Source organism: Cydia strobilella, chromosome 5, assembly GCF_947568885.1.
Source record: "Cydia strobilella chromosome 5, ilCydStro3.1, whole genome shotgun sequence".
Classification (NCBI taxonomy): Eukaryota; Metazoa; Arthropoda; class Insecta; order Lepidoptera; family Tortricidae; genus Cydia; species Cydia strobilella.
This window is the reverse complement of record NC_086045.1, coordinates 10,117,530-10,145,082: the sequence shown is the minus strand read 5'-3', so window position 1 is coordinate 10,145,082 and position 27,553 is coordinate 10,117,530. Positions and strand designations below refer to the sequence as shown.

At 37.1% G+C, this 27,553-nt stretch overlaps 1 protein-coding gene across 3 annotated transcripts in view; it reads left to right on the top strand.

Annotated features, from left to right (window-relative positions):
* Nucleotides 1-27,553, top strand: part of LOC134741653 (protein kinase C-binding protein NELL1-like) — an 81,890-nt gene that overhangs the window by 28,026 nt on the left and 26,311 nt on the right. For all 3 annotated transcript variants that reach the window (XM_063674512.1, XM_063674511.1, XM_063674510.1), the window contains exon 2: nucleotides 13,582-13,689. In XM_063674512.1, coding sequence (XP_063530582.1) covers nucleotides 13,582-13,689 — 108 coding nt within the window. The remainder of the gene's footprint in view (nucleotides 1-13,581; nucleotides 13,690-27,553) is intronic.

Sequence of the window (27,553 nt, the reverse complement as noted above, 5' to 3'; positions counted from 1 at the left end):
TATTTATGCTGTGGTCTTGTTTGACTAAACTAAAGTAGAAACGTACACTAGTTTTTATGCAAGGCCTGGTGCCGGGCGAAATAAATAGGTCAGTATTTCAACTTCACTTTGTGTTTTCTTGACCTTTTTTAATGGTAAATTTTTGGCATGAAACCAACACATGCGAAAACTAACCTAATACAGTTAGTTAAAGCTTATAACACGCCTGCAGTGTTGTATGTAGATAAGAAGCAAACCGGAATATGACTGATGTCATTTAGTAACTTTGTAAATGACCTAATTCCGATAAGGTATAAAATAAATATAGCCCTTTAAGACTATCTACAAATCAACAAATCTCACGCCATAAGCGAAAATGCGGTTCGACTCAGCGCGTCGTCATTTTCTTCAATCGATCTCTCCCAGGAAACTGACTAAATAATCCTGGAATGTTTACCTAAACCAGACTTTCTAGCGGTAGTTTTTTTTTAAGAAAAAGGATGTAAAAATATTAGAAATATACCCTCGCCTCTAACCCGCTTCCACAATACATGTTCCAGTATCTTCGCTTTCGGCCATAGGGAAATAATACTGGCGAAATTACATACAGTTTCGCGATAGTGTTCTTCTAGATTGACCACAATTTCAAGAGGAAGAATCCAATGCCCATGAAACTTACCGGATTAATTGACAGATATATATATATATACTTTAAATTGGCAGTTGGATGTAATTTCAGTTTAATTTTTTGTTTGCTTTTACATGTTCAAAACGTTAATTTAGAACAAAAAAAAATATATTTTCCAAATCGGTTCAGAAATAACAGATTCCGAGGTAAAAATACAAAAAAATACGATAGAATTGATTATTTCCTCCTTTTTTTAAAATCTGTTATAAATACTTACAACAGAATTGAGAACCTGCTCCTTTTGGAACTTATAAGTCTGTTAAAAATTAGTGTTGACTATCGAAAAGCAGTTGTTTTGTATTTACCCTGTGTGACAGGTGGACCGCGTATGGTCAGTCCGGAGTCCGGACAGGTTTCAGGCACGCGCCCGCTCGGGTTACCGCAGGGACTTCAGTTAATTGTTATTAACCCTTGCTACTCGATCGCCTTCCACTCAAATGCCCTTTCGATATCATATCGGTTTCATTGCATACTTGACTTAATATCCTCAAGTGTATGTTTTTTTAGGTTAGGACATTTTCACATTCCCAGTATCGATATTTTAATATGTATAAAAACTAATTTAAAGATACTTGCGACGATATCGGAGAGGAGAAACCATTTTTATCTAGAACTAGATACAAGTTTAATCCACCAGTGACAAGAAAATCTAATCAGAATATTTATACTTAATTCATTTAGAAAAACCGGCCAAGTGCGAGTCGGACTCGGGCACGAAGGGTTCCGTGCCATTACGCAAAAACAGTATAAATTTACGTTTGTTGTATGGGAGCCCCACTTAAATATTTATTTTATTCTGTTTTTAGTATTTGTTGTCATAGCGGCAACGGAAATACATCATCCACTCTACTACGAATATCATCTAGGATCGGAACCATTATCCCGGGTCAATACTATTCGGGATCTTGGCATCATTCTTGACACTCACCTCAACTTCCATGAACATATGATATCGTTAGCTCGTGATTGTTATAAGAGGTTAGGGTTTGTTATTAGGAACGCGAGAGATTTCCAGGACTCGGGTACTATAAAGCTTCTATACACATCTCTAGTCAGAAGCAAGCTCGAGTCAGCTGCCATCGTTTGGAATCCTCATGAGGTATCCTATGTCTTGCTTTTGGAGAGGGTACAAAAAGTATTTCTCCGGTTCTTATATAAAAAAATATTCGGGTATTACCCGTTTTTATACCCAACCAAATACTTGCTGGGTTCTTTAGGCCTGAACTCTTTGGAGGTAAGACGAAATTTTAAGCTCCTTACGACAGCCTGTTGCGTCTTGCGAGGTGAATCGGATTGTGCCGAACTGGTGGCGCAATTACTGCGTCTTTTTGTCCCTACGCCGACCAGAATCAACTTCCGGCCTCGGGACCGTGGTCTACTTGTAGGCCCGATATCGCGAACCGTGTCTCGCAGAATATCCCCACTTGTTCGCCTTTACCCCTCCTGAATGCGCTCTTAGCATCAGCGCCCGAGTGTGATTTATTTGCTGGCAGGTGGAGCGAAGTGCGAGAGGAATTGTTGAGGTTCTGTGAGAAGATGGATGAGCGTCCTTCAACAGTTTGAATGTGCTTATTGTATAATAATATTAATAGTTTACCTGTTTTTGTTTTTAATTTGTTTGTAGTTTTGCAGTGACTTTGTATATTTCATACTGTTATGCTGTACAACTATTTTTAAAAAATAAATAAAAAAAATAAAAATAAAATCTGTGAAAATTTCAACTGTCTAGCTATCACGGTTCATGAGATACAGCCTGGTGACAGACGGACAGACATACAGACAGACAGACAGCGGAGTCTTACCAATAGGGTCCCGTTTTTACCCTTTGGGTACGGAACCCTAAAAAAAAGAACAATATTACCAAAGATAGATATAACTCCGTAATAGATGGATACAGTCTAAGGAAAAAACGTGCCTCGCAAATCACGAAATATTGACTCTTGATCAGATGGCGCCACTACCTTTGGCCTACTCTCGTATAGAGGGCGTTGACAGTTTCGTTTGTTATTTAACAATTTTAACGCATATCAATAAAGGACCTGGGTCAAAATCATTTAAAAATAATTAATGCAAATTAAAAAAAACATTTATCCATATTTAAATATATTTTATCGTATTTTATAAATCTTTATTTTTAGTTTTAAAGTGTGTCGATAGATGGCAGTGAATTTACTGTGGGTACAAAATTTACTATGACAGTACCGCTCTATTCTATAATATTCTCTTTGATATTACTTATAAGCACTGCATTTTTAGGCTGCTACTGATATTTAATATTACTGTACGAGTACTACGAGTCTACGCTACGTGGACATGGTTGTTTTTCATGCATTAAGCGCGTTCTCTTAAAACAGAAAAATACAAATTGAACGGCCTCTACGATAAGTCGCTATAAATCTATTTGACGAATAGAAATAGTAGATTGTTAACCAAGGGTGAGATGGGTACTTTTACCCGAGTTAAACACTCTACTTTTCATTTCCACTATGAGAAAAGTCAAACACAAGAAAATATTTTGACGGTTACGAGAATTAGGGGCTGGAATTGGCGCCATTTACATTTTGATCGGAAAAAATTTCAAAAACCATAGACAATCCGATCTTAAATTAGGATATGTCTGAAAATACGCTTAAAACAAGTGAAACTAAATGAATGAAAACATAAATATTTGTTAGTAAATCAAAATAAATGACGAATGTTTAAAGTATTATCATTACATTACATATTTTAGACATTCGCCGTCATTTATTTGTTAACAAATATTTATGTATATTTCATACATTTAAATAATTATATCTTTTTAAATAATGCAATGCAATTGACATTTAATTTCGATAATAAATACTTGGTCTGAAAATGCGGAAGCTAATATAGCATTATATGGCTGTTAGTCGTAACGTCAAATAAAATAAAAAACTTTCCGCCCTAGAGTGGGAAATGTAATTTTCCACCCGGCTATCAGCCTATGAAAGGTGAACTTTTCGAATAAGAGATGAAAATGCCTTTTCATACTGTGGGGGTGGGATAAATTGTAGTGTAAGTGTAAGTACTATCCCTTACACAACAATTGTAACGTTTTTTCACTGTATAGATAGAGATTTCTTTCGTGGAATAAATTACTGGAGTACGTAAATGACGCGGAAGTATAATTATGTAAGTTTAGCTCAATTTGATAGCGGGAAGGGGTTTAAATTTATCTTGAGTAGACGATTTTTATCGAAAATATATCCATAAAATTACACGTCAATATTTTGAACCTTTTTGCCATGTAAAAATGATCAAAATATCTGCCAATATCGAATGCTTCTATCTCGCTGTACTTATATATCTCGATAGTTCGCGTTCAAAAGTAATTTGCAACAGCCTTATTGTTCTACACTCACGAGCAAAGAATCGGATTCACTTTACTTTTGTCTATTCTCAGAAAACAGGTATTTTTTGTTGTCTAACTGAAACAAATTCAATTGTGGTGTTTTTTAATAGGTTATATTAATTAATACCAAAATATTACTTTGCTAATCCGCGAAAAGATAACGTGCTAGTCAATCAGTGCTAACCCGTTATACTTACTAGCACGTTATCTTTTCGCGGATTAGTAATATTTTGGTATTAATTAATATGGATTTCCGCAAAGTAACGCCTAAATCTATTAATTAATAGGTTATATTAACAGGTTGCAATAGGGAATATTACGCAAAACTCTGCGTAGAGGGCGTCACTTGCACAATCACAGGGTCTACCGCGAAACACGAATATCTAAAGTTCGGTTTTGGCCTCTACCACTCTTGCATATTCGTTCGATAGAGAGGCAGATGACGAAATTTCCATTTTCGCGTTTCGCGGTAGGCCACCTGTAAACAAACCGCCTTGATGCATCAATGTCATAGTGAAAACTTGTCAAAGAAACTGTTTAAGGCGTAGTATCTATGTATATGTTACTCTATGGTTTAGCATGTGCACGAGTGCTGCACTCTGGCGGCAGAACATCGCAGTAATACTCCCTATGAATAATATTTTCTTCAGGATATATTCTGCATGAAATTAGAAGTTATTGAGCGGGAAAACCGAACATGTGAAGTGATTCCGTTTCATTGCTCACGAGTGTACTTCTGATGCTGACTGTACATGTGGGTACAAATTTAATTAATCATACACAATTACACATCCGTGTGGGATGTGTATGAATAATTACCGCTCGCTTCAAGAGCTATTAGAGGCCACACGCGCTGCTGAAGGCACGAGTTAATTAATCACGCAGTGATGGGCTCCGACGGCGGCGGCGGGTTACCCGTTGTTCCGCCCAAACTCCGCGGAATGGCTATAATTACCCGCCTACAGCCGTTTTGATAGATTACCTCCACTATTATTTTCATCCAATAAAACCTTTAACGCTGCCACTTTCATGCGCCACATTGCGTGGCACAGAGGTAATAAACTGAAGTGAAGGATTCCGACTTCAAACCGATTCAATTACCGTAACTAAATATTTCACGGAATTGTTTCGTATGTGAAGCACTATAATGCTTTTTCTACCCATTAAATGCGGGAATGGCAATGAAATTGCAAACAAATTAAAGTCGGCTTTAACTACGGTCGTAATTTTCACGTTTTCCGACCGATAAATTGGATTAATGCAACACAGTACACATGCATTGCGTTTGCTCAAGATAAAATACGTGTTACGCGAATGCAGATCTTAAAACTACAATGTAAAGTTATAAATGTCGATAAGAAGTCTGGATATCTTTTCAGAAGTCTGCGTACTTTGTAGTTTACGGGTAGGCACTATCAAAGGCGAATGTGGCCGAACGACACTGTTTACGATCGCGTGAAGAAGTCTGTTTAACGATCCGTATTCTGTAACTCGCCAGTATCGCCGCTTCATAGCCGATACACAGCGTCTAGATACTAGTAATAATAAAGTATTAGCTTCGTAAGAGAAAAAAGCTTTAATGCATTGTAACGTCTAAATGTCTTATGGGTCTGAAATAAAGATATATATATTTTTTTTTAATTTAAAATGTTTGTAAGCGACTTTCTTCGAAGAGACGTAGATATTCTGTTAATGGAAATAAGACGTCAGCTGCTGAATATTTGCCATAGATATTAGGGGTCACTGAAACATATTATTGGAGTGAAAGAACTGAAGTAGAACTCGTGTATACTATCTAGTATCTACAACTTATTACCTATATTAGATTACTCAAAGGTTCAATACAATACTATAATAGTTAAGATTTTCTCATTATAATTTATGAATCTCGCCTGCACCAACATAGTTATATGACGACCGGTCTGGCCTAGTGGGAATAGTGACCCTACCTATGAAGCCGATGGTCCTGGGTCCGAATCCCGGTAAGGGCATTTATTTGTGTGATGAGCACAGATACTTGTTCCTGAGTCATGAATGTTTAGTTAGAAGCATGTTCTATGTATTTAAGTATTTGTATATTATATATATCGTCGTCCGCGTACCCACAACACAAGCCTTATTGAGCTTACCGTGGGACTAAGCTTAGTCAATTTGTGTAAGAATGTCCCTACTTATAATATTTATTATTATTATTATTATTTGTATCTCCGTTACAAACTCTCGGGTTTTCAAGCCCGGTCATTTATAAGGCGTGCGTGGGGTACAGATCCAACACGTAGATGCCGTTTGGAGAGCTTTGATGTCATGTAGAACGCCTGCTGGAACCCAATTTACGGGTACATAGATATTTTATAGATACCCGTAAACCGCTTTCAGCAGGCATCAGGAGCTATTATAGACAAATGGAAAGAGTCCTGGTCTATGGTTTAAATTTGGACACTTGCCATAATATTGTGACATACAGTCTTATCGAGGCAAGCGGTGAATCGCCATCACTCGCTAGATGGGCACCTGATGCGCCTTCGTAAAGACGGCCAGGCGCAACCCCGGCGTGAGCGGCTCAGGGGTGTCGAGAGGTGTGCTGCGCTTTCTCCGAAGTTACTCGCGGCGTTTTACCCTTTAACACTTCCACCCCTGGAGCATATAGCTCTTACAAGTCCCCTCTGAATGGCCAATGAAGGCAAGCCAGAGCTGAGAGTCCACTTCGAACGACGAAGACACGCCGGAGACGGAGACCCTGACCGACTCTCTGGAGCACTCGGGTCCGTGGGGTCGTCACTCCCCAACAGCTCGCCACAAGCTGCCCTGCGGGCTTATTATTATTATTATTATATGTCTCTATTTGACCCAATGGTTGACTGGTAGAGAATGTCTTTTGGCATTAAGTCCGCCATAAGTACATGTTTCTTTGTTTGTGAAATAACGTTTAAATAAATAAGACGCCTCGCTAATACGTTTTTTTACTTTTTCATCTAAATTGCTCATAAAGGGTGGTATTATTTAAATGAGTTATACTTACTTTTAAAGTTTTAAATTAGTAAACATGTATGGTGATTTGGGTGTTTTCATATGCAATTAAAGTATTTCCTCTTGAAAACCACCAATTTGATGGAGTGGACTTGATAAAAGACCGATGATATTTGGAATTTTCCTTACATACCTAAATAGGTAGGTAAAATTTACAGTCAGCAAAACTATTAGGTTAGCACCTCTCATACAAATATATTATGTATGGTCGTAAAAGCTTTCTTTATTCTTCAAAAACTCATGAAATGTTTTATTTTATCCACAAGAGTGGTAAAGTAATTAAATGAGAATTTTGAGTTCCTTCCTCATGTTAGCTGGTGGAATTGACTTTTAAGCGATAATTTTGAAGCATACACGTACTATTAGTTATTCCGTGCATACACTCACATCACATCACACTCATCTTCACTTCATTTGGACTTAATTTATTAAGTATTTACCCAGCCCAACGCTGGCCAAATTGTCAGTATTTATAAAAGCTCTGCCCAAAATATTTGTTTGTAACTAACCAAGTTACACAACAATAGTTATTTGTTATACAAGGGTGCAAAGTTGTATTTTACCCGCGAGTGTGGAATTGAAACACGAGCAAGCGAAAGGATTCTATAGTTGAACCACGAGCGAAGCGAGTGGTTCTAAAATAGAATCCTGAGCGTAGCAAGTGTTTCAACACACGAGAAGTAAAATACATTTGCACCCGTGTGTAACACAAAACTTTTCACCTCACTATAGCGAGGAAAGTGCAACATCCACAGGCGTTAGATCATCTTCATCACTAAAATCACTAATTTTTTTACGATATTATAACAAAAAACTCTGGAAATTCTGTATTTTTACGTGAGAAGTTTTTAAGTAAAAATTTTGTTGACAATGTTGACATTTCTGACGTATGAAATGTCAATGATGCGTTTTGAAATTGCATCGACTCAACTTGTGCGTTCAGAATTATATTTAACATCATTATTAAAAAAACGTTTCTTATGGAACTTGAAGGTTTATGACATAAAATAATTAAATAAAGCTAAATTTGGTATTTTTTATTAGATTTTCAAACCATTTGTTTAATGATAATTAATATCAAACGAATCATTATTATGAGCGTTTTACGTTTTGTTATCTGTCAAGCTACTTAAACATGCTCCATCCAAGGTCAAATTACTTTCCCCACTAGTGGATAAAATGCGTTTATCCCCGCTTGTTTCAAAGGATAAAAGACAACTTTCCGAGCTAGTGAGGGGAAAAATTAAAAAACCGGCCAAGTGTGAGTCGGACACGCGCACGAAGGGTTCCGTACCATTACGGAAAAAAACAGCAAAAAAAATCATGTTTGTTGTATGGGAGCCCCATTTCAATATTTATATTATTATGTTTTTAGTATTTGTTGTTATAGCGGCAACAGAAATACATCATCTGTGAAAATTTCAACTGTCTAGCTATCACGGTTCATGAGATACAGCCTGGTGACAGACAGACAGACAGACAGACGGACAGACGGACAGACGGACGGACGGACAGACGGACAGCGGAGTCTTAGTAATAGGGTCCCGTTTTTACCCTTTGGGTACGGAACCCTAAAAATGCTTTTTAAATAACATACTCAAATGTGCATAATAACTCAGGTTTCAACCTGTAATAAGCCCTTCTCAAGCATATAAGTAGCAAAATGTACTAAAAAGTTTGACACTTTCAATTGACTATTTCCTGACAGTGTCATCGCAAATTTTACTAAATGAAATAAAGCATTTATTTTACGGTTTTCACAAGATTCTCTGAGTTTTAGTGCAGTAAATTGGACAAAACTAAACGTAAAATAGCTAAAGCTTATCCTGAATGGTATCAAAGTGTACAAAAGCCAGAAGCAAACTCAAAATTAACACTCAAACGTAAGTAAGGTGAATTTTTTTGTGTTAAGTACACTCGGTAGCAAAGTTTGTTTAATAATCTTAACTTACGCTACGCTCGTGGTTCAATTTTAAAATCTTTGGCTTGCTCGGGTATCAATATTATTAGCACGATATTAAACAAGGACTAACTAACACAACACATATAACTATTGAAATTGAAATTGAAGTGCAGTTAAAAATTTATTTACATGGGCAGTAAATACCTTGATGACAAATATATTATGAAATAAAACTATAAAAACGGATTATATCGCGTTTATTCGTCTTCATAGTTTTATTATATCCGTTTTCATAGTTTTATTTCATGAGTAGGTAACTATCGCGGTAACCGAAGACGAAAAATAAATTATTCAATTTAATAAAGTTGAGGTAAAGATTACTTTTTTAATAATACATATGTGCTTTTTAAATAAGCGAAAAAATGCCTGACCTCGTTTTTATCTCCCAAATTAAACCCGTGATGCACAATGCATTACATAAATTTACAGTAGTGATTGAGAACTTGTGAGACGCATATGGCGCTGTAATCTGATCTGGAGCAGCGCCGTACAGTTTCGTCGGAGGCTGGGGAGGCAGACGCGGCGTCGCCGGCGCGCCGCCGCCGCCGCTGCCGCCCCACTTCGCGATACGCAGGGCTCCCAACACGAATATCTAATTAAACTAATAGAAATCTCTTTGCAATCATACGAATGGCAGTATTTATTTTCGGTTCGGGCGGTATAGATCGCTTTCTTAGGACGTCACTTTCTGAGTTCGTAACATTCTGAGGACGTCACATTCTGAGAACGCCACTTTCTGAGTACGTCACTTTCTGAGTTCGTCACATTCTGAGGACGTCACATTCTGAGGACGTCACTTTCTGAGTACGTCACTTTTTTTAGTACCATCGCCCACACTGTTAACTGAACATCGGTGGTCAGTACATCAGTTCATTTTAATATATTTTGATTTCATTCATGATATAATCCTAAAATTAAAATAAATATGAAAAAAAAAAATCGTTGCTGGTATACATTTTTCGTGCAGGTATATTATACTGTTAAATCGTACTATACCTACAAACAGCAACACTCATGACTGTACATCTGTGGACCTTATTACAAGAGGCATAAGGTCCACCGATGTACAGTTAACAGTGTGGGCGATGGTACTAAAAAAGTGACGTACTCAGAAAGTGACGTATCTCAGAAAGTGGCGTTTTCAGAATGTGACGTCCTCAGAATGTGACAAACTCAGAAAGTGACGTCCTAAGAAAGTGACCTACTCCGCCCGAACCATAATACTAAAAACTATTTTGCTTTCGGTAACACAGTGGCATAATATGGTATGGCGGCGACATGGGGTGTATTATGGTTAGCGGTAATTGGTTATGTTTTTAGCAATATAATAATAATAATAAATTTCTTTATTTCGGACAAACAAATGTATCTATAGAGTGTTAGTAATACAAGCAAATACCTTAATCTAGGTAGTGTTAGTATTTATACCTAGACATTTATGATCCGCAAATTTATAATATACTACACTACTACAGCATAGCAGGTACCTATATTACAAATTGCGCTACACTTTTAATACACTGTTTAGATATATTTGGTATGGAGATCAGGAAAGAACGTAACATAGTTTGAATCACGGTAATCATCATTCTACGCTGATGATGCCGCGGAAAGAAATAAATATCTATACATATATTTCCAGCCGGGCTAGCACATGATTGGCGCGAGAGTATACACATATGCGCGACATAGACTACCCGTCCCTCTTTAATTCATACAGTTAGTAAAAGACGGGTAGTCTATCTCGCGGCGAGATACTGTCGCGCCAATCATGTGCTCGGCCTTCTGCAAGAGACAGCCCTGAGTGCTGCGGCGGCGTAAATTGGAGCCACACTTCTGTCGACAGAAGAGCTCTCGCCGGAATCTGTGACACTTCCTCGTGAAAGACACATTAAGAGCGAGCTTTGAATGCACTTCATCACTTAACACACCTAGCTCCTTTTCAAAACTAGTCCACTGTTTTCAACATTTCGCGTAAAAAGCTTTAGCGCGCAGCTTTCAACAACGAGTAGGTACTCGTACGAGTAGTTACGAGAATGGTTTGAGTGGTGTGTGTGTTAATGACTTTTTGTCTATTAAAACTTTTATAATGTTTGTAATATTTTGATGAGGAAGTAATGATTAAATACCTACTCGTAATATAGAGCAACAATACCTACCTAAGAAACAAAAGAACGTTGCTATTTCAATGTCACGTTCGGATGTCCACTTAGGTAGTTACTGTTGCGGCGTTGTTGTAGCCGCCGCTGTATCTGTCAATTTCCTTGATAAAATGAGTGGTGTTCGCCGCCGCATTATTGTCGCATTCCGTCACTCAACGACAACGACAATTTGCCGATAGATGGCGCTGTACACAATTACGCTTAGTATACTTCTGATCAAATCTTTCGTGATTCTGTTTACACGAGAAAATTGAAAGTTTGTACTGAACCCTCGGTGCGCGAGTTAAACGAACTCGCACTTGACAGGTTTTATAAAATATTTTTGTTGCATATCGTTCTTGTCGTTTAAACGAAAGAATTCCTTGGATAGTCAACCCCCATCCCATACCGTTCAATAGGGCAATACTGTGGGGCTTTGTTGAACCAGCAAGTCTTTGGGCCCGATTTAGAGGGCATTGGCTTAAGCAAGCTGATGGCCTCATAACCACCATGGATCATCTCCAACTATTGTCAAAATAATATTGGAAGATCGGATTGTAAACACAATTTGCTGTTTCTTTTAGTGATTATTGATGTAGATGAAAAATAACCAATGCCAGGTAACTCATACTCATACCACATCGATTAAACTCCTGGTACACCAGATATTTGGAGACACGTTTGACAGCTGCGATATGCTCCTTAACTCTTTCCGCTATGGTACGTTTCGTTTCCCCGTTTGTAGGAACTACCACAACTGCAATAGATCTTATAAACGCCAGGTGACGGGATAACGTCCTTCGGTGACCTCAGGTTTCCTGCAATTTTGGATAAAGGGGTGTCTTTATAGAGTAATACCTCTCAAGTACTGTGCCAACCTTATCCGTTACTCCTTTCATATATGGTAAAAATGCCGGTTGCCTGGGCGCTTTACTCCTGCTTTTCGTCTGGGTTGCCACTTTCTTACCTTATACTCGTTCCCTCTAAGTACCTCCTGAATATGCGACATCTCGCTGTAAATATTCAGGGTCACACAGATCTTGTGCTCTGTTCACCAGCGAGCTGACAACTGATTGTAAGTGTCGGGGATGGTGGTGAGAGAAAGCGTTCAAATGCCTATACGTGTGTGTTGGCTTCCTGTATACAGTATGCGTCAGGGTTCCGTCGACTTGACCAATCACTTTGACATCTAGAAAAGGCAAACTGCGCTGTGATTCCAATTCATACGTGAAATTTATCTTAGGATGAATTGAATTCAGACAATAAATTTGTTTCTGAGTGACAGTTTTATAAATAGCATTTACATTTTATGTACAAATACATACAAAAAAAATCGATAAAAAAAACAATAACTTTTTGTGGCGAAATTGACCTAAACTCATATAACATTTTTGCCTTCTTTTGGCCTCAGAAATGCGTGGTTAAAAAATTTCTACTTCCTCGTGGGCACCTGTGTGTTAATGAAAATAACCATGTCTTTTTTATATTTAAGCCGTCATTTAAATTAATTTAAGTTTCATTCCGCATATGTTAAAACAAAGTCAGCCAAATATAATAAAAATGATAAATGGCGGCGTCGGTCGTACAACTCGTACAAGTGTGTCGTAGCAGTTGCTACGCGCATACACCGCTACGCCTTGCTACGTGTCTCATGACAATTCACGTTTAAGGAAAAACTATTTCGAGAAAATTGCATAATTAAGATAAGATAATATTTATTCAATTAAACTTATGCTACTTTGATTTTGTACAATGGTAATTATTCAATTTATACTTGAAAACTAGTACATTCATATATTTTTGATCTCAACTAATATTAAATACATACCGAACAAATGTTTATTTTGATAACAATATCGAATATATGAAATTTGATAAAAATACCTATACTAAGTAAACATTTATTTGAATCTTAGTTACCTAAGTATTGATTATAGAAACAAGGATTTTCTCCAGAAGAAATGTGTTTTAAATAATTCGGTCTTAATAATTTACTCTCATTGGTCATGTGGCAAATGTTGATGGGATACTACCTAGAGCAAAACACACACTGTTGAACGTCAAATATTTTTAGTGTAGTGGTGTACTCGTAAGAAACAGTTTCTTTGAGCACGGATCAATACGAGGCCGAGTCTGCGACATTTTTCGGAGTCTATTGATTGTCGTAAAGTAGGACAACACGTCTGTTGAATCGTTAATATGTATTGCACGGACCAGGCTATAATGATTGATTATTGGGACACGGACACAATGAATTAAATACGTATACGTACGTACGGTCAGGTGAGGAGAGCTGTCTCAATTGATCGATTAGCAGTCATATGCTAATGGTCCTGTTTTGGGGGCCTAGCCAAGTAACCTAGATTTACCCTGAATGCACAGATGAAGATGTGTTATTTTGTTCTTGCAGCCACCGAGCTAGATCTGCTGGGCGCTCTGTCGCTACACAACACGTCGCGCGCCGGCGTGAGCGTCGCGCCGGGCATGCAGCCGCAGCGCACCGCCTACACCCTACAAGGTAAGGGATTACATGCTCTATTTAACACATTTAAATTTTACCATATATATAAAAATATGTGTAAGATCCCGAGCACATTGCCTACTGATGGAGATAGCCGATGGGCAGGAAAAAGGTGTACTATATTGCCTGTATTGAGATTGTATCACATTGGTATTTAGATAACACGGTATACATTATGGAAGTTTTTCCTTTCATAGTAATTACAATCAGCATTTATTTACTCAAACAATCTGCACTAACATATTTTACCTAGGTTACGTCATTCTCTACAATCTTAAGAGCCAACAGGAGTGGTCATTTCTCCATACAAACGTACTCGACTGTTTCCTCCCTGGTTTTTGAAGCTAGAGGAATGATTTTTTCAACACAGATTAATATTGTCAATATCTGTGTCGGTGTGTTTTGCTTTTTTTGATATTTTTGTTTTTTAAGGCGCTAGAGCCCTTCAAACATGGCCAAAAATGGCCTCACTGACTATGCCGCAATGAGAGGCGTGGTATTCAAAACTGGTATCAATTAGCCAAAAAATCAAAACAGTCCGACACAGACAATTTCATAATCATTTAGATTTCCAAATTTGGTTACGATTGCTTAAGTTTTGGAGGAGGAAACAGTCGAGTACGAAACCTCGATTTTTGAGATTTTTACGCAGGATTTTTCGCCTAAGCTGCAGTTGTCCTTATCGCACTAATTTTAGGGGCGGGGTCAAGTTTCTAAATACGTACACGGACAGAAAAGTGATGGGCAATAGTCGACATTGAAAGTCGATAATCTAGTGATGTGATAAGTTATCGATAAACCATAACAAAGTCGCGATTTGCCTCTTAGTAGGCGAAGTAAGTAAAGTGAGTATGCACTTTGGCCTCAGGGGATATCGTTTAACACTATTTATTATTCCTTGGTTCATACAAAGCTGAGCTGACGCACTAGCTACGAGATTAAGTCCTGGCTACCCCCAAAAAGGGAGGGGAAAAGTCGGCTTCTGCGGTCCAGTTTGCCTCTATTTCTACCTATCTCTAGATATGAGATCAAATTTGGTATAAATTTTGTGTAAATTAGGGACGAATAATTTATTTTAGAAATAATAGTTTCACATTTTCATACACAAATCTGAATATACGAACGAAAAATTAAAACTATATATAATTTTTGGTCACAGATTTGCTCTTTAGAAGCAAATTGTGGTGATTTGCACTAAAAATTAATTACACAATTTAGTTTATTCATTCTTTATTTAGAAAAGTATCAGTTCTAAGTACGTATTATTATATTGCTTTATATTTTACAATTTTCACTATTATTCAAAAATTTATTTTAAACAAAGTATTAATTTTATTAAAACTTTTGTGACGTGATCTCATGAAAGGGGCTCCACGAGGCGAAATACTTTTTACGCCAATTATTTTCTTTTTTTTTTTAATTTACAACAAAGACGAAAGTTCGAAAAAAATGTGGTTACTTAATAATTGCCTAACTTGTTGAAAAAATTACTTTACATAATATCAATTTATAACCGTAGTATATTCCATGATATGTTTTAAATACACCATATTATTTCCTAATTTTTAAAAGAATATTTAATACCTTTAAAATAATATCTGTCTGTCTGTCAATCTGCCTGTCCGTCTGTCACCAGGCTGTATCTCGTGAACCGTGATAGCTAAAAAGTTGCAATATTTACGGATGATGTATTTCTGTTGCCGCTATAACAACAAATACTAAAAACAGAATAAAATATTTTTTTAAGTGGGGCTCCCAAACAACAAACGGGATTTTTTGCCGTTTTTTGCGTAATGGTACGGAACCGACTCGCAATTGGCCGTTTTTTGTTAATAGCTTTGAACTTTTTTTATGTGGGAATAAACGCTTCGAATACATTTTTCTAGACATCATTCTGAATCCAATGAGGTATCATACGTATTTTTAGGAGTTAGTATCTCTATTAGTGGCAGCCGTACAAGCCCAAGTTCAAAGAAAAACCGCAAATCGATGTACAGGTTAGCCGTTTGGCACACGCATACTAAGAGGTCAAAACAAAATTTTTGACCCGCAGTTTCTAAAAAAAATCCCTTAGGAGGGGTATGCTGAAACATTTTTTTTGTATGAAAAAAAAAACATATTTTTTTCCAAAAACCTATCGTGTGTGGTATCATACGAAAGGGCTTTTTGAGGCGATTCTAAAATTATACCACATCATTACATTTTAGCCATTTTTTTGTAAATTAAAACAAATAAAATTTTCAAAACACACCAAGTTTGGGGTCAAGTTAAAGGGTTAAGTAGAACTGTGTCACTTTGTATTGAAAAAAAAAACTAAATAAATTTTTTATTGCTTTTTTGGGGTTACATATGAGGATATCACGTATCATTTGTACAAAAAAAAATCAGCCATATCGTATCTGGAGGAGCCCAAACTTGGTATGTTTTGAAAATTCTTTTTCTTTCAATTTAAGAAAAAACCGGCCAAGTGCGAATCGGAATCGGGCGCCGAGGGTTCCGTACATTACACAATTTAAACAATGTATTTTTATGTGAAACGTGAGTGAAAGGTAAATTGCGGTTTACGATTTATAACGTATTAAAAAAAAACTACTAACTAGATCTCGTTCAAACCAGTTCTCGGTAAAAGTTGGCAAGGTAATGTACATCATATATTTTTTCAGTTTTATCATTCTCTTATTTTAGAAGTTAGAGGGGGGGTTACACATTTTACCACTTTGGAAGTGTCTCTCGGTCTCGCGCAAACTATTCAGTTTAGAAAAAAAATATATGAGAAACCTCAATATCATTTTTGAAGACCTATCCATAGATACCACACACGTATGGGTTTGATGAAAAAAAAAATTTTTTGGGTTTCAGTTCTAAGTATGGGGAACCCCTAAAATTTTTTTTTTCCTATTTTTGAGTGAAAATCTTAATGCGGTTCACAGAATACATCTACTTACCAAGTTTCAACAGTTCTTATAGTTTCGGAAAGAAGTGGCTGTGACATACGGACGGACGACAGACAGACAGACATGACGAATCCATAAGGGTTCCGTTTTTTGCCATTTGGCTACGGAACCCTAAAAATGGCTAAAATGCAATGATGTGGTATATTTTCAGAATCGCTTCAAAAAGCCCTTTCGTATGATAGATGAGAAGTATACGATAGGTTTAAAAAAAAAGTTTTTTTTATACAAAAAAAGGTTTCAGCACTCCCCTCCTAAGGGAATTTTTTTTAGGAACTGCGGGTCAAAATTTTAGTTTTGACTAGTATATACGTGTACCAAACGGCTAACCTGTACATCGATTTGCGGTTTTTTTATGCGAACAGCTTATACTATTTTTTTCACCACCTTGAACCTTTTGTAGACTAGACTATTGTCCCAAAATATTGGGCGACGACCGGTCGTCTGGCCTAGGAGGTAGTGACCCTGCCTGTGAAGCCGATGGTCCTGGGTTCGATGATATGATATGATGAGCACAGATATTTGTTCCTGAGTCATGGGTGTTTTCTATTTGTAATTAAGTATTTATATATTATGTATATCGTTGTCTGAGTACCCATAACACAAGCCTCCTTGGGCTTACCGTGGGACTTAGTCAATCTGTGTAAGAATGTCCTATAATATTGATTTAATATTTATTATTATTTATTTATTTATTGGGTTTCATATTTATTCCGATCAGAATTAGGAGCTCTTCAATTTATACCTATTTTTATCAAAATCTGACACATAAATAAAAAAACGTACCATCAATAAAACTGTATAATTACATCAAAGTAAGAAATATCACATGTCACATGTTTCTTTATTATGATAAAAAAGCGGCAAATTTGTTTTTCAAGACGCTTGCTCGAAAAGATCTTATTTCATGCAGGTGTACTGAAGGGAAAAGGCCTATATTGTTCCCGCGGGAGTTATAGCTTTCTTTTTTAATTAGGTATGTCACTAATTCATACGAACCAAGTAAGTTATAAGTAAAATACTTTGTTTAAAATCAAGGTATAAGGGAGTTTTACTTTTAAAATACTCACGACTATAATTTAATATTTTTGTTTATCATATTTAAAAATATTTAATTGGATTAATTTAACAGCCGTTATCTTGTATGTTTTTATACAACAATGTTTTCTTGTATGTCCATGTTATGTTATGTTTTTTTACTATTCTGTAACTCGAAATGTTAATTAGATTGCAGGTTGTAGAAGGATATTGAATTTAGTTACTAAAAACGCGAGCGGCGTGAGGCCGGCGAGGAGCGCAAATAACGTGCGCGTCGGTGTGCGTGCACCACACACACTGGGATAGTCCCTCGGTACGCGGTACCGCCCCCGTCAGCGCGACGACGATATTCTCTTTCAAATCTCAAAATTGAGTTTGGTCTCGGCTCCTGTTGGCTCTTAAAGGTGCCTGCCAGCTGTTACCATTCAGGCCGACATTTGGTAGGCGGGTCAAAGTGTGTGCCTTGGCAGTTTGTTTTCCTTCTATCTAGATTAAGAGCTCGTCCGAATTCCACCTTCCCATACAAACGGAGTTTCGTTCTCATTTTAAAACTACGTGTTGTATTGAAATGAAACTTTGCACATACATTTGCATTGCATAGATAAAAATGAAACTCCGTTTGTATGGGAAGGTGAAATTCGGCCGAGCTCTAATCTATGAAAAACTTAAATTTGCTGTATTTTTTTAACTATGGTATCTGAAGCTACATATTAAAGTAGTTTTGTCGCTGGAAGAAATAAACCTATAAGGGGTCATTCATTAATTACAAGACTAGATATACCTTATAATATTGAATAAGAAGAAGAAGAAAGACATTTATTCCATAAAGCACACATACACAGGACAAAACGATGAAAGAAATAAGATGCTTAAAAAAGGGAATATAAGAATAATAGCAAAAACAAAAATAAAATTATTTACATATTAAAAACCTAAAAATTACACACGGGTCCAGCAATGTGTGCAGTAGGGAAGAGGCCCTGTCTCAGCATATTGTTGCAATTTGTAAACGATATTGTAAGTACAAAGTTTCTTTCTTAACCAAGTATAACCTAAGTAATTGATTGATTTGATGCTTGGAATATAATGATACGTTGTCGCGTCGCATCACATACTCGTTGCGTAATGGATCGTAAACACGGCTGGTATTGGTGCAGTGCAATCCATTTTAGGTGCAATTCCATTCCACTTCCGTCGAAAGAGCACGGGCGGTGCCCATTAGTTAAAGTCTACCAAGGCGCGCCTATTTGCCTTTTAAAAATGTTACCAACAAGTTCCTTACATTTCAAATTCGTACAATTTTAAAAATTAAATTAGTTAATCGTTTTTGTCGCTGGAAGAAATAAACTTATAAGGGGTCATCCATTAGTTAAATCACACGTTTAGGGGTGGGAGGGGGTCAAGAAAATGTGATATAATTATTATCGCTGTAATGCTGTGTAATTTTTTGCATCAATAAAATAAATAAAATAAAATAAATATGTTGTGACAAGGGGGAGGGGGTGTCACAAACTTTCTGACGTCACTTTAACATCATCAGTAACCAAACATTTATTTAAATTATTTTATTCGCTGTACAGTTAAATAACAAGTTTTTTGGAACGATAATCGTTTTTATCTACGCACATATTACTCCTATAGCCTCTTAGGCTAATATAAGGCTCACAGGTATGGTTCGGTCCGGTAAGGAACGTCCATCAATATACGTTAGATTACTCACACAAGCAAAAGGGGCTTTAGCTAAGTTTTTTATCACATTTTTTTATTAAAATTTTATTTGAAATTTATCCTTGTATGGCTGGACCTTAGGAGGATAGTCCAGAACAAATCAGTCGCTCACAGCCAAACCTTCAACCACATCGTAATCAACTGGTCAATCATAATAACCTCTTCCCAACCGCCTGAGTTAGCGGTAGACCTATAGCTACCTGTTTTATTCCACTGTTAACTTTTTTCGGGAAATCAAGAAAAACATACAAGGTTTTCATTTCGAAATTATTATTTTATTTTCGTTATTATAATATCTATCATTTAAATTTCATGGCAATATGTACATACATTTCTTTATCTACTTAAACTAGTACTTCGCCCCGAACTGAGAACTCGCGGTTCACCAAAAAGATAGATCAATAGATATAGATAGATTGAATGCACCTACTTAATGGTCGGAGGTCGGAGAGCTTAATAGGATCGAAAACCGCGTGCGATTTCAAATAAACTAAAATGTATCTCTAAATAAACTGTATCTGTGATAAGATGGTGATAAGCCATTATCTTTCTTGTCGAATGTCAAATACCTATATTATGTTTAATATCTGGGAGACCGAGCTTTGCTCGGAAAACATAAAAACTCAAAAATGCGCGTTTTCCCAGACATAAGACCTAGCTAGATCGATTTTTCGGCCCCCGAAAACCCCCTTTTAGCAAATTTCGTCTAAATCGTTAGAGCCGTTTCCGAGATCCCCGAAATATATAAATATATAAGATATACACGAATTGCTCGTTTAAAGGCATAAGATTTTATCTTGTTTTTATCTTGCTAATTATTTTAAAAAGGAAAGTTAAAAAACAATATTATTTAAATGTATATACCGAGCACTTTCATTTGATACCCAACTCGACCATACTTTCTTCCAAAATGAGATGACCAGAATAGCAAGACTCCTCACAAATAGCTTTTTGGCCTTCTAGGCTCTTCTAGCTCCATAACCCTTTGATCGAGCCTGCTCATAATTTAATGACTAAAATATAATACCCTGAACTACACGTTTACCCAATTTCATTTAAGTTAGAACAAATTTACTTAAGTTATTGACTATTGTCCATCAAACTATCCTATGATATTAGTTCAGATTAAAAACATCGAAATGCCGGGACGTGCTCTTAGCCAGCGGTGTGTTCCAAGTTGAATGTAAGAACTTCACTTCGCTTCGCTCACTCGTTCGATAACTATTTAAGTACCGTATATTTATAAAAATAAATTCTTTGGACAACAAGGATACTTTTTAGAAGATAATTTCAGAGACATTACGTAATTTTATAATTTAAACAGAACTACATTTATTGTAAAACACATGAAAAATGGAAATACCTAAGCCCTTTTGAAAAGACACTCTTCGAATGCAGTAAGGGCAGACATCCTCTAAATGTCAGGACTTCGTTTGTAAATTATACGCGCGAATAGAAAAAAAACGGACGCTATGGCGTGTTTTAAAATTTTAGTTTGCATGTTAGCGTGTTCGAATCTTTTGCTCCGACCGATAGCGAGGGTCGACAGAGGGGGGCATTGTACTTTCCCTTTCGCTCTGACATTTGCAATTTGACGTTGAAAAGACGATGGAAATGTTGTGGTGAAGGAAATTGCTCGTGCGGTTCACTAGCTAGGGTGCTTTTGTACTAGGGAGAAAAAACAACAACATTACTGTTGTATTGTATTATTATTCCTCAAAACATCTTAGTTTTTCGAAAACACGCAGAGGTTTTTATTTGTGGCAGGTATGTTACTTAATTATCTACTTACTGAAAAATCGCTATCGAGGTGTCAAAATTGGTTTTATTGGTAGATCGTATATCTCCGCAAGCGGGTAGTAAGCTATATTTAAGATAAAAACATTTTACTAAGCAGCGGGTCAGCTAAATCCACTCGGGTTGTTTCAATTTGTCGCACGAGCAATTAAATGAAATGTAAGTAATGTAATGTATGTGTGTGTAATGTATGTAATGTAAGTAGTAAATCCCTCGAGTTCACGTCGCGTCGGCTCGTCCCGAGCAATGATCCACTAGCAAATAGGTACACAGTTCCTCGGATACTGGCAGCGACGATAATTATACCATCTATTATATTAACTCGTGTCGCCTGTTATTATATATCTAGTTCTAATTACCAAATCAACAAATACAGTCGTACACTATTGATTTATCCATTAGGTATATGTTTTCTGAGTCATTGATATGTTTAATAGTTATTTGTTATACAAGGGTGCAAAGTTGTATTTTACCCGCGAGTGTGGAATTGAAACACGAGCAAGCGAAAGGATTCTATAGTTGAACCACGAGCGAAGCGAGTGGTTCTAAAATATAATCCTGAGCGTAGCGAGACTTTCAACACACGGGAAGTAAAATACATTTGCACCCGTGTGTAACACAAAACTTTTCACCTCACTATAGCGAGGAAAGTGCAACATCCACAGGCGTTGGATCATCTTCATCACTGGAATCACTCATTTTTTTACGATATTATAACAAACAACTCTGGAAATTCTGTATTTTTACGTGAGAAGTTTCTAAGTAAAAATTTTGTTGACAATGTTGACATTTCTGACGTATGAAATGTCAATGATGCGTTTTGAATTTGCATCGACTCAACTTGTGCGTTCAGAATTATATTTAACATCATTATTAAAAAACAAACGTTTCTTATGAAACTTTAAGGTTTATGGCTTAAAATCATTAAATAAAGCTAAATTTGGTATTTTTTATTAGATTCTCAAACAATTTTAAGTAAGGGCTTGGAACAGTAGTAAGGGCTTGGAACAAACTCCCGGAAGACGTAGTTTCAGCACAAAATGTGAACCAGTTTAAAAATAAATTAGACATGCATAACACTACATCTAATACTCGTTCATGATATATATCTTTATGATTACTGGATACAGGCCATATCAGTTGCCATAACTGCCTGCCTGCTTATTAAATAATAAATAATAATAATAAAATTTGTTTAATGATAATTAATATCGAACGAACCATTATTATGAGCGTTTTACGTTTTGTTATCTGCCAAGCTACTTAAACACGCTCCATCCAAGGTCAAATTACTTCCCCGCTTGTTTTCAAGGATAAAAGACGGCTTTCCGAGCTAGTGAGGAGAAAAATAATTAAACAGGTTATGTCTGAATTTGATTTTTTTCTTTGGTATTTGTACCTATTCACCTATTCATTACCGACACGCGTCAATGACGCCAGTTCTATTTGGGTACCAAGGCTATCTATCGAGTTTCTTTTTATGGCTGCCCTATCGATTAGAGGCCCTGATGCATTTCGACTGGTATAATACCTTTCACCATTTTTAAGTAAGTAGACATCTATCTGAAAGTTTCAGCTGCAAAAGCAGCTCTATGTCAAAGAATTAAGAGTTACGTTTTAAGCGACCGTAAGATGAACACGATAAGACGACTCATCAATTTGTCTCGATTCACTTACGTCTAACGTAATCCGCACTATTAGGTGCGTTGCGCGCACTCGCATAATTGTTGAAGGGCGCCGGCGCTGCCACTAATTTGGGGGATCGAGTCTAAGCCTTACTTATTGTCTCGTCTCGAGCAAGTGTCAGATGTCAAAAGCAGCGTTGTCTGGTGCAGCAAATAGGGCATTAACGTTTCGCAAAGAATTAAATTGGGGATGGAAGTTTTATTTTAAGGCAAGGAGAATCAAAGGTCTATATAAAAGTCCTTTTCATCAGTATTTTACGCTTGTCTTCATGCATTTCTTTATGTGGGTACTTATCTAACTAGCATATAATATATGATAATAGAAATGAACTCATATTAATGTTATATTAAAAGCATAATTAAAAATCTAGTCATTTAATGTTGTTGTTTATAAGATGACTTAGACGACATTGAAAGATATATGAATTTTCAATTGACGTTAGCATATTGAGGTTTGTCCAAGGTTTGTCACACAATAGTATAAAATAAGGCATGTTGTGCATCATACTACATTACTCCTTCTCCCACAAAAAGGCTTGTCTGTCTATAATCCGAAATAGCCAAATCGTGGCGGTGGTTTCGTCTTCCATCTCGACCGGCGCGGTGATGGTGGATCTGGCTGAGCAGGGGATGGTGATGGATATTATTGCTATAACTTTCCATGACAGCCTTTAAATAATAGTCGCACAATAGTCAGTTATTTCCTGCCCATTCAATTGTCGTTTTGTTTATCAATTCGGGCAAAAGATGAACCATAAGGTCCATAAGTCATAACATAAGAGTATGTTTTTGACATGACAAAGCAATATTAATGTTTACACGAGCGCGCATTGTAGAGCTGTCAGCGGCCGGGCCAGATTGGAATGCTAGCGTTGCGGTGGCAGGCGTGACAAGCGACGTGGCGGTCGCTTTGTGAACGAGGCGGCCCACTGTTTGGATTCCAACGCCGCAATACATCATGTGCATATTATGTGTCACTGCAGTGTATAAATATGCGAGCAGCATAATATAAGCCCAGTTGTGAAAGTTTTGCAATTAATGCAATGGCTCATGATACATACATTTAAAAGGTATGGGAAAAATATATAGCATATTATTGGTGACTGATGGATGACTTTAAAATTCTAATATATATACTATAAGAGTAGGTACTTACGTAACTTGACAGTGACGTCACTCGTTCTGTGTTTCATACTACTAGCGACCCGCCCCGGCTTCGCACGGGTGCAATGCTGATGTATTATACATAAAAACCGTCCTCTTGAATCACTATCTAATAAAAAAAAACGCATTTTAATCCGTTGCGTAGTTTTAAAGATCTAAGCATACATAGAGACAGACATCCATCCAGACAGCAGGAAGCGACTTTGTTTTATACTATGTAGTGATAAATTCCATAATGGCCAATTGTTTTGACAGTTTGAAAAAAGATGACTGAAACACCCTATTGAAACAAGAAAGCCAAATATTATAATTCGCAACGCCTAGGCCTACTGAAGTATTGACGCCTTGATCGATTTACAAAAATAATCGCATTTTTTATTTTACTGTAACAAACTGGCTTGCATTCCTAGGAAGTCGTGAATATGAAATTTTTTTTTCCACAAAGGGTTGACGGCAATTACCTTTCTACATAGCCTTTGCCCACAATGTTCACGCGCGTCAATGGACATCGGTGATCTCGGCTCAGCGGGCCGCCGGGCCGCTCTCTGAGCTCGCTGTGAAATCACGCGGAAAACGGCGCACCCCTGCGACACCCCCGTTTAAAATTATCGCCTCAACAACCGAATTCTATTCACTTTACCATTGAAATTCGCTATAAGTACTATACCTGTGCCACAGTGCATTTGTGACATTTCAGTTTTCTTTTGGCACAGCGCCAATAAGGGGTCTAGGGGATGAATTCTTAAAGCGAATTTTTAGACGAGATTCGCCGAGATTTTTTGCGGTGAGAGCCAACTAACTTTTACAAAGTTATATTGTATACAGTTTTATGTTATCAATTTTCGTTTAAGTATTACAACTTTGGTTACGCCACTACCTACTCATCCTCTCGATTGAGAACTAACAAATAGAATAAGATAATACTTATTACATCTCCCATTGTTTGAAAAAAGTTATTTTACGCAAAAAGAGGGGTGTTTTATGTTTGACGCCAATGTCTTTCTGTCTATCTGTGTCTGTCTATCTGTCTATGAGCTCTTTTCCAAAATGGATTTTGTGGGCACATAGCGTAGGGTTTTTATTTATTTAATAGTTATTATTGATCGAGTATATAGGAAAGCGACAGTTGGATTTATTTTATGGTATCGTAACCCTATAATAACTAGTTCAATTGTAATCTTCTCGTCTCACACCAACACCCCATTTAACTGTCAATAGTGTGTGCAAGTCTTAAACGATTGGCAATAAATAAATTCTCCGCGGGAAGTTTGTAGCATGTGTTGACACAAGCTGAGCAAATATTTGCCGGATTGATATCGGGGTGCTTTAATTAAACCAAAACACGGTGGGGTCGGCCAAAGTTTAATGCGCAGTTTTATTGCCCCGTGTTAAATACGGTAATAAATGACAATTTGTTTTGATTTAATTTAAAATGTATTTTTGCAATATAATTTATCTGCTTCTTAAATGAATAAAAAAATCAATCATCAATCACCGTCTGTTCTGTTTACAATTTATTGTTTTAACCGATGGGCGTCCACTGCTGGACAAGGATGCGCCGCCCACAAGCAATTAAGCAACGGTTTTCTCGAGATCGTGATCAGATCGTCGGTCCACCTAGCTTGCGGTTTTACCGCAAACCGTCTTCCGGTACAATACCAGTACAACCTCTATTAGAGTTGAAGCGTTAAATAAACATTCCCAAATCTTGGGTACTTTATTTTAAGTCAACGTAAAAACGCGTGAAAAAATACTTTCGTTTAATAATAAATCTCTTCTTATTTAGTTTTATAACGGTCGCAAGGTAACACGCGGGGCTATTGTTAGTCACCCCAAGACTATCTTACTCCAATAAATATTATTCAACGCACAGTCAAGTGAAATATAAAACTATTTCATATGAATCTTTTACCCCTCGACGCATCACTGGAGGGTGGTAAATACCATTCCGCAAAGATCCCTCACTTCTTTAGTCATTGCATAATACGTTTAGAAGTTGGAGCTCTTCTGATAATGGTAACTTGGCCTTATTCTCATGCCACCCGCGCAAACAAATTGATATTAAATATAAAATAAAAAAATTGCTAAGGGGAGATGTAGAAACACGCTAGAAAATAGTCTCTATACCCCTTCGCTAACATCAGGTTCAAATTAAACTTTTACTATTATGAAAATTTTGCGGCCCCCAATTTACATAAATAGATTTAAAATGTTAATGGGGATTTAAAAATGTATTGAGTAACTACTTAAGTATAACAATTAACAAATGTATAGGTACATTTGACGTATAGGTTTTATTTGTGTAAGCTATTACTAGCGTTACCACTTCTCATTAACAGACTAGTTTAAATAATAATTTATAGTATATTTATATTAAACATGTACGAGTATGTGTGTGTGTTGTCGTCCTATGGTACCCCATTGGTACAAAGGGCCTTCGTGAGACGTCGCCATCCGCTCCTGTCCTGCGCCTCGCGCTCCGCGTCCCTCCAACTCAGTCATGCTGCCCGCAGCTCAGCCTCGACAGTGCGCTGCCACGTGTGCGCCGGCCGGCCCTGCGCCTACTCCCGTGCGGCTTCCACTTGTAAGCAATCCTGGCCGTGTTGTCCTCTGGTCTTCGGAGGGTGTGCCCTATCCACTTCCACTTCCGTTGTGCGATTTCTTGTTTGACCGCGACTTGGTGGCATCGATTCCATAGATCCTTATTGCTGATACGGATTGTTGCAGAAACGGATTGAAACTCAAATACCTATGCTAAATCGGATTAGATTAAATTATCGGACCCGCTCGGAGACTGTACATAATAACACTGAAATTGACATTGTAAGGGCATACGCAACTCCGTTTTTGCTGTTCCCGGAATTTCGCCGTTTTCCTCGAACCCCGAATGCTGCGTAGGTAGAGGTATATCGCAGTGTCTCATGGCTGTCCGGAGTCATCGAACTCTAGTCGGAGAAGTTGGGAACTATGTCGTCATCTACTGGAATAGGTTGTGTACTGTAGATAAATAGTGGATAAAAAAGTGCCTGCTACGCAAAGGTATCCACACGCATAGTGTGTAGCGGCTTTGACTACGAGTAGACACGTTGTGCTACGGCCGCTACGGCGTAGCCTCAATTTTATTCAATAATTTTTGCACACGTTGTTATTATCGCTGTAAAGGGTTCGAAATGTCGGGAATGTCTGTTCATTATACGCGATATAATCCGTTTCCATAGTTTTATTTCATGATTTAACTTGATCTGTTAAGTAAGTAGGCAAATGTAACATAAAAATGCTAGGGAGATATCTGCTCTTGAGATTTAATTTAAAGCACCCAGTTTCAGAACCTGGTGTTAGGTTAAAATAACCTACTGACGAATAAGAACGCAACATACCGAGAGACACGGCAGTGTACTATCTAAGCTATGTCTTAGTCATGTCTAAGTCCAGTCTTATAGAAACTTTCGGGTAACATGAAATAATTATGATAACAATACATATAGTAAGGTCACCTAT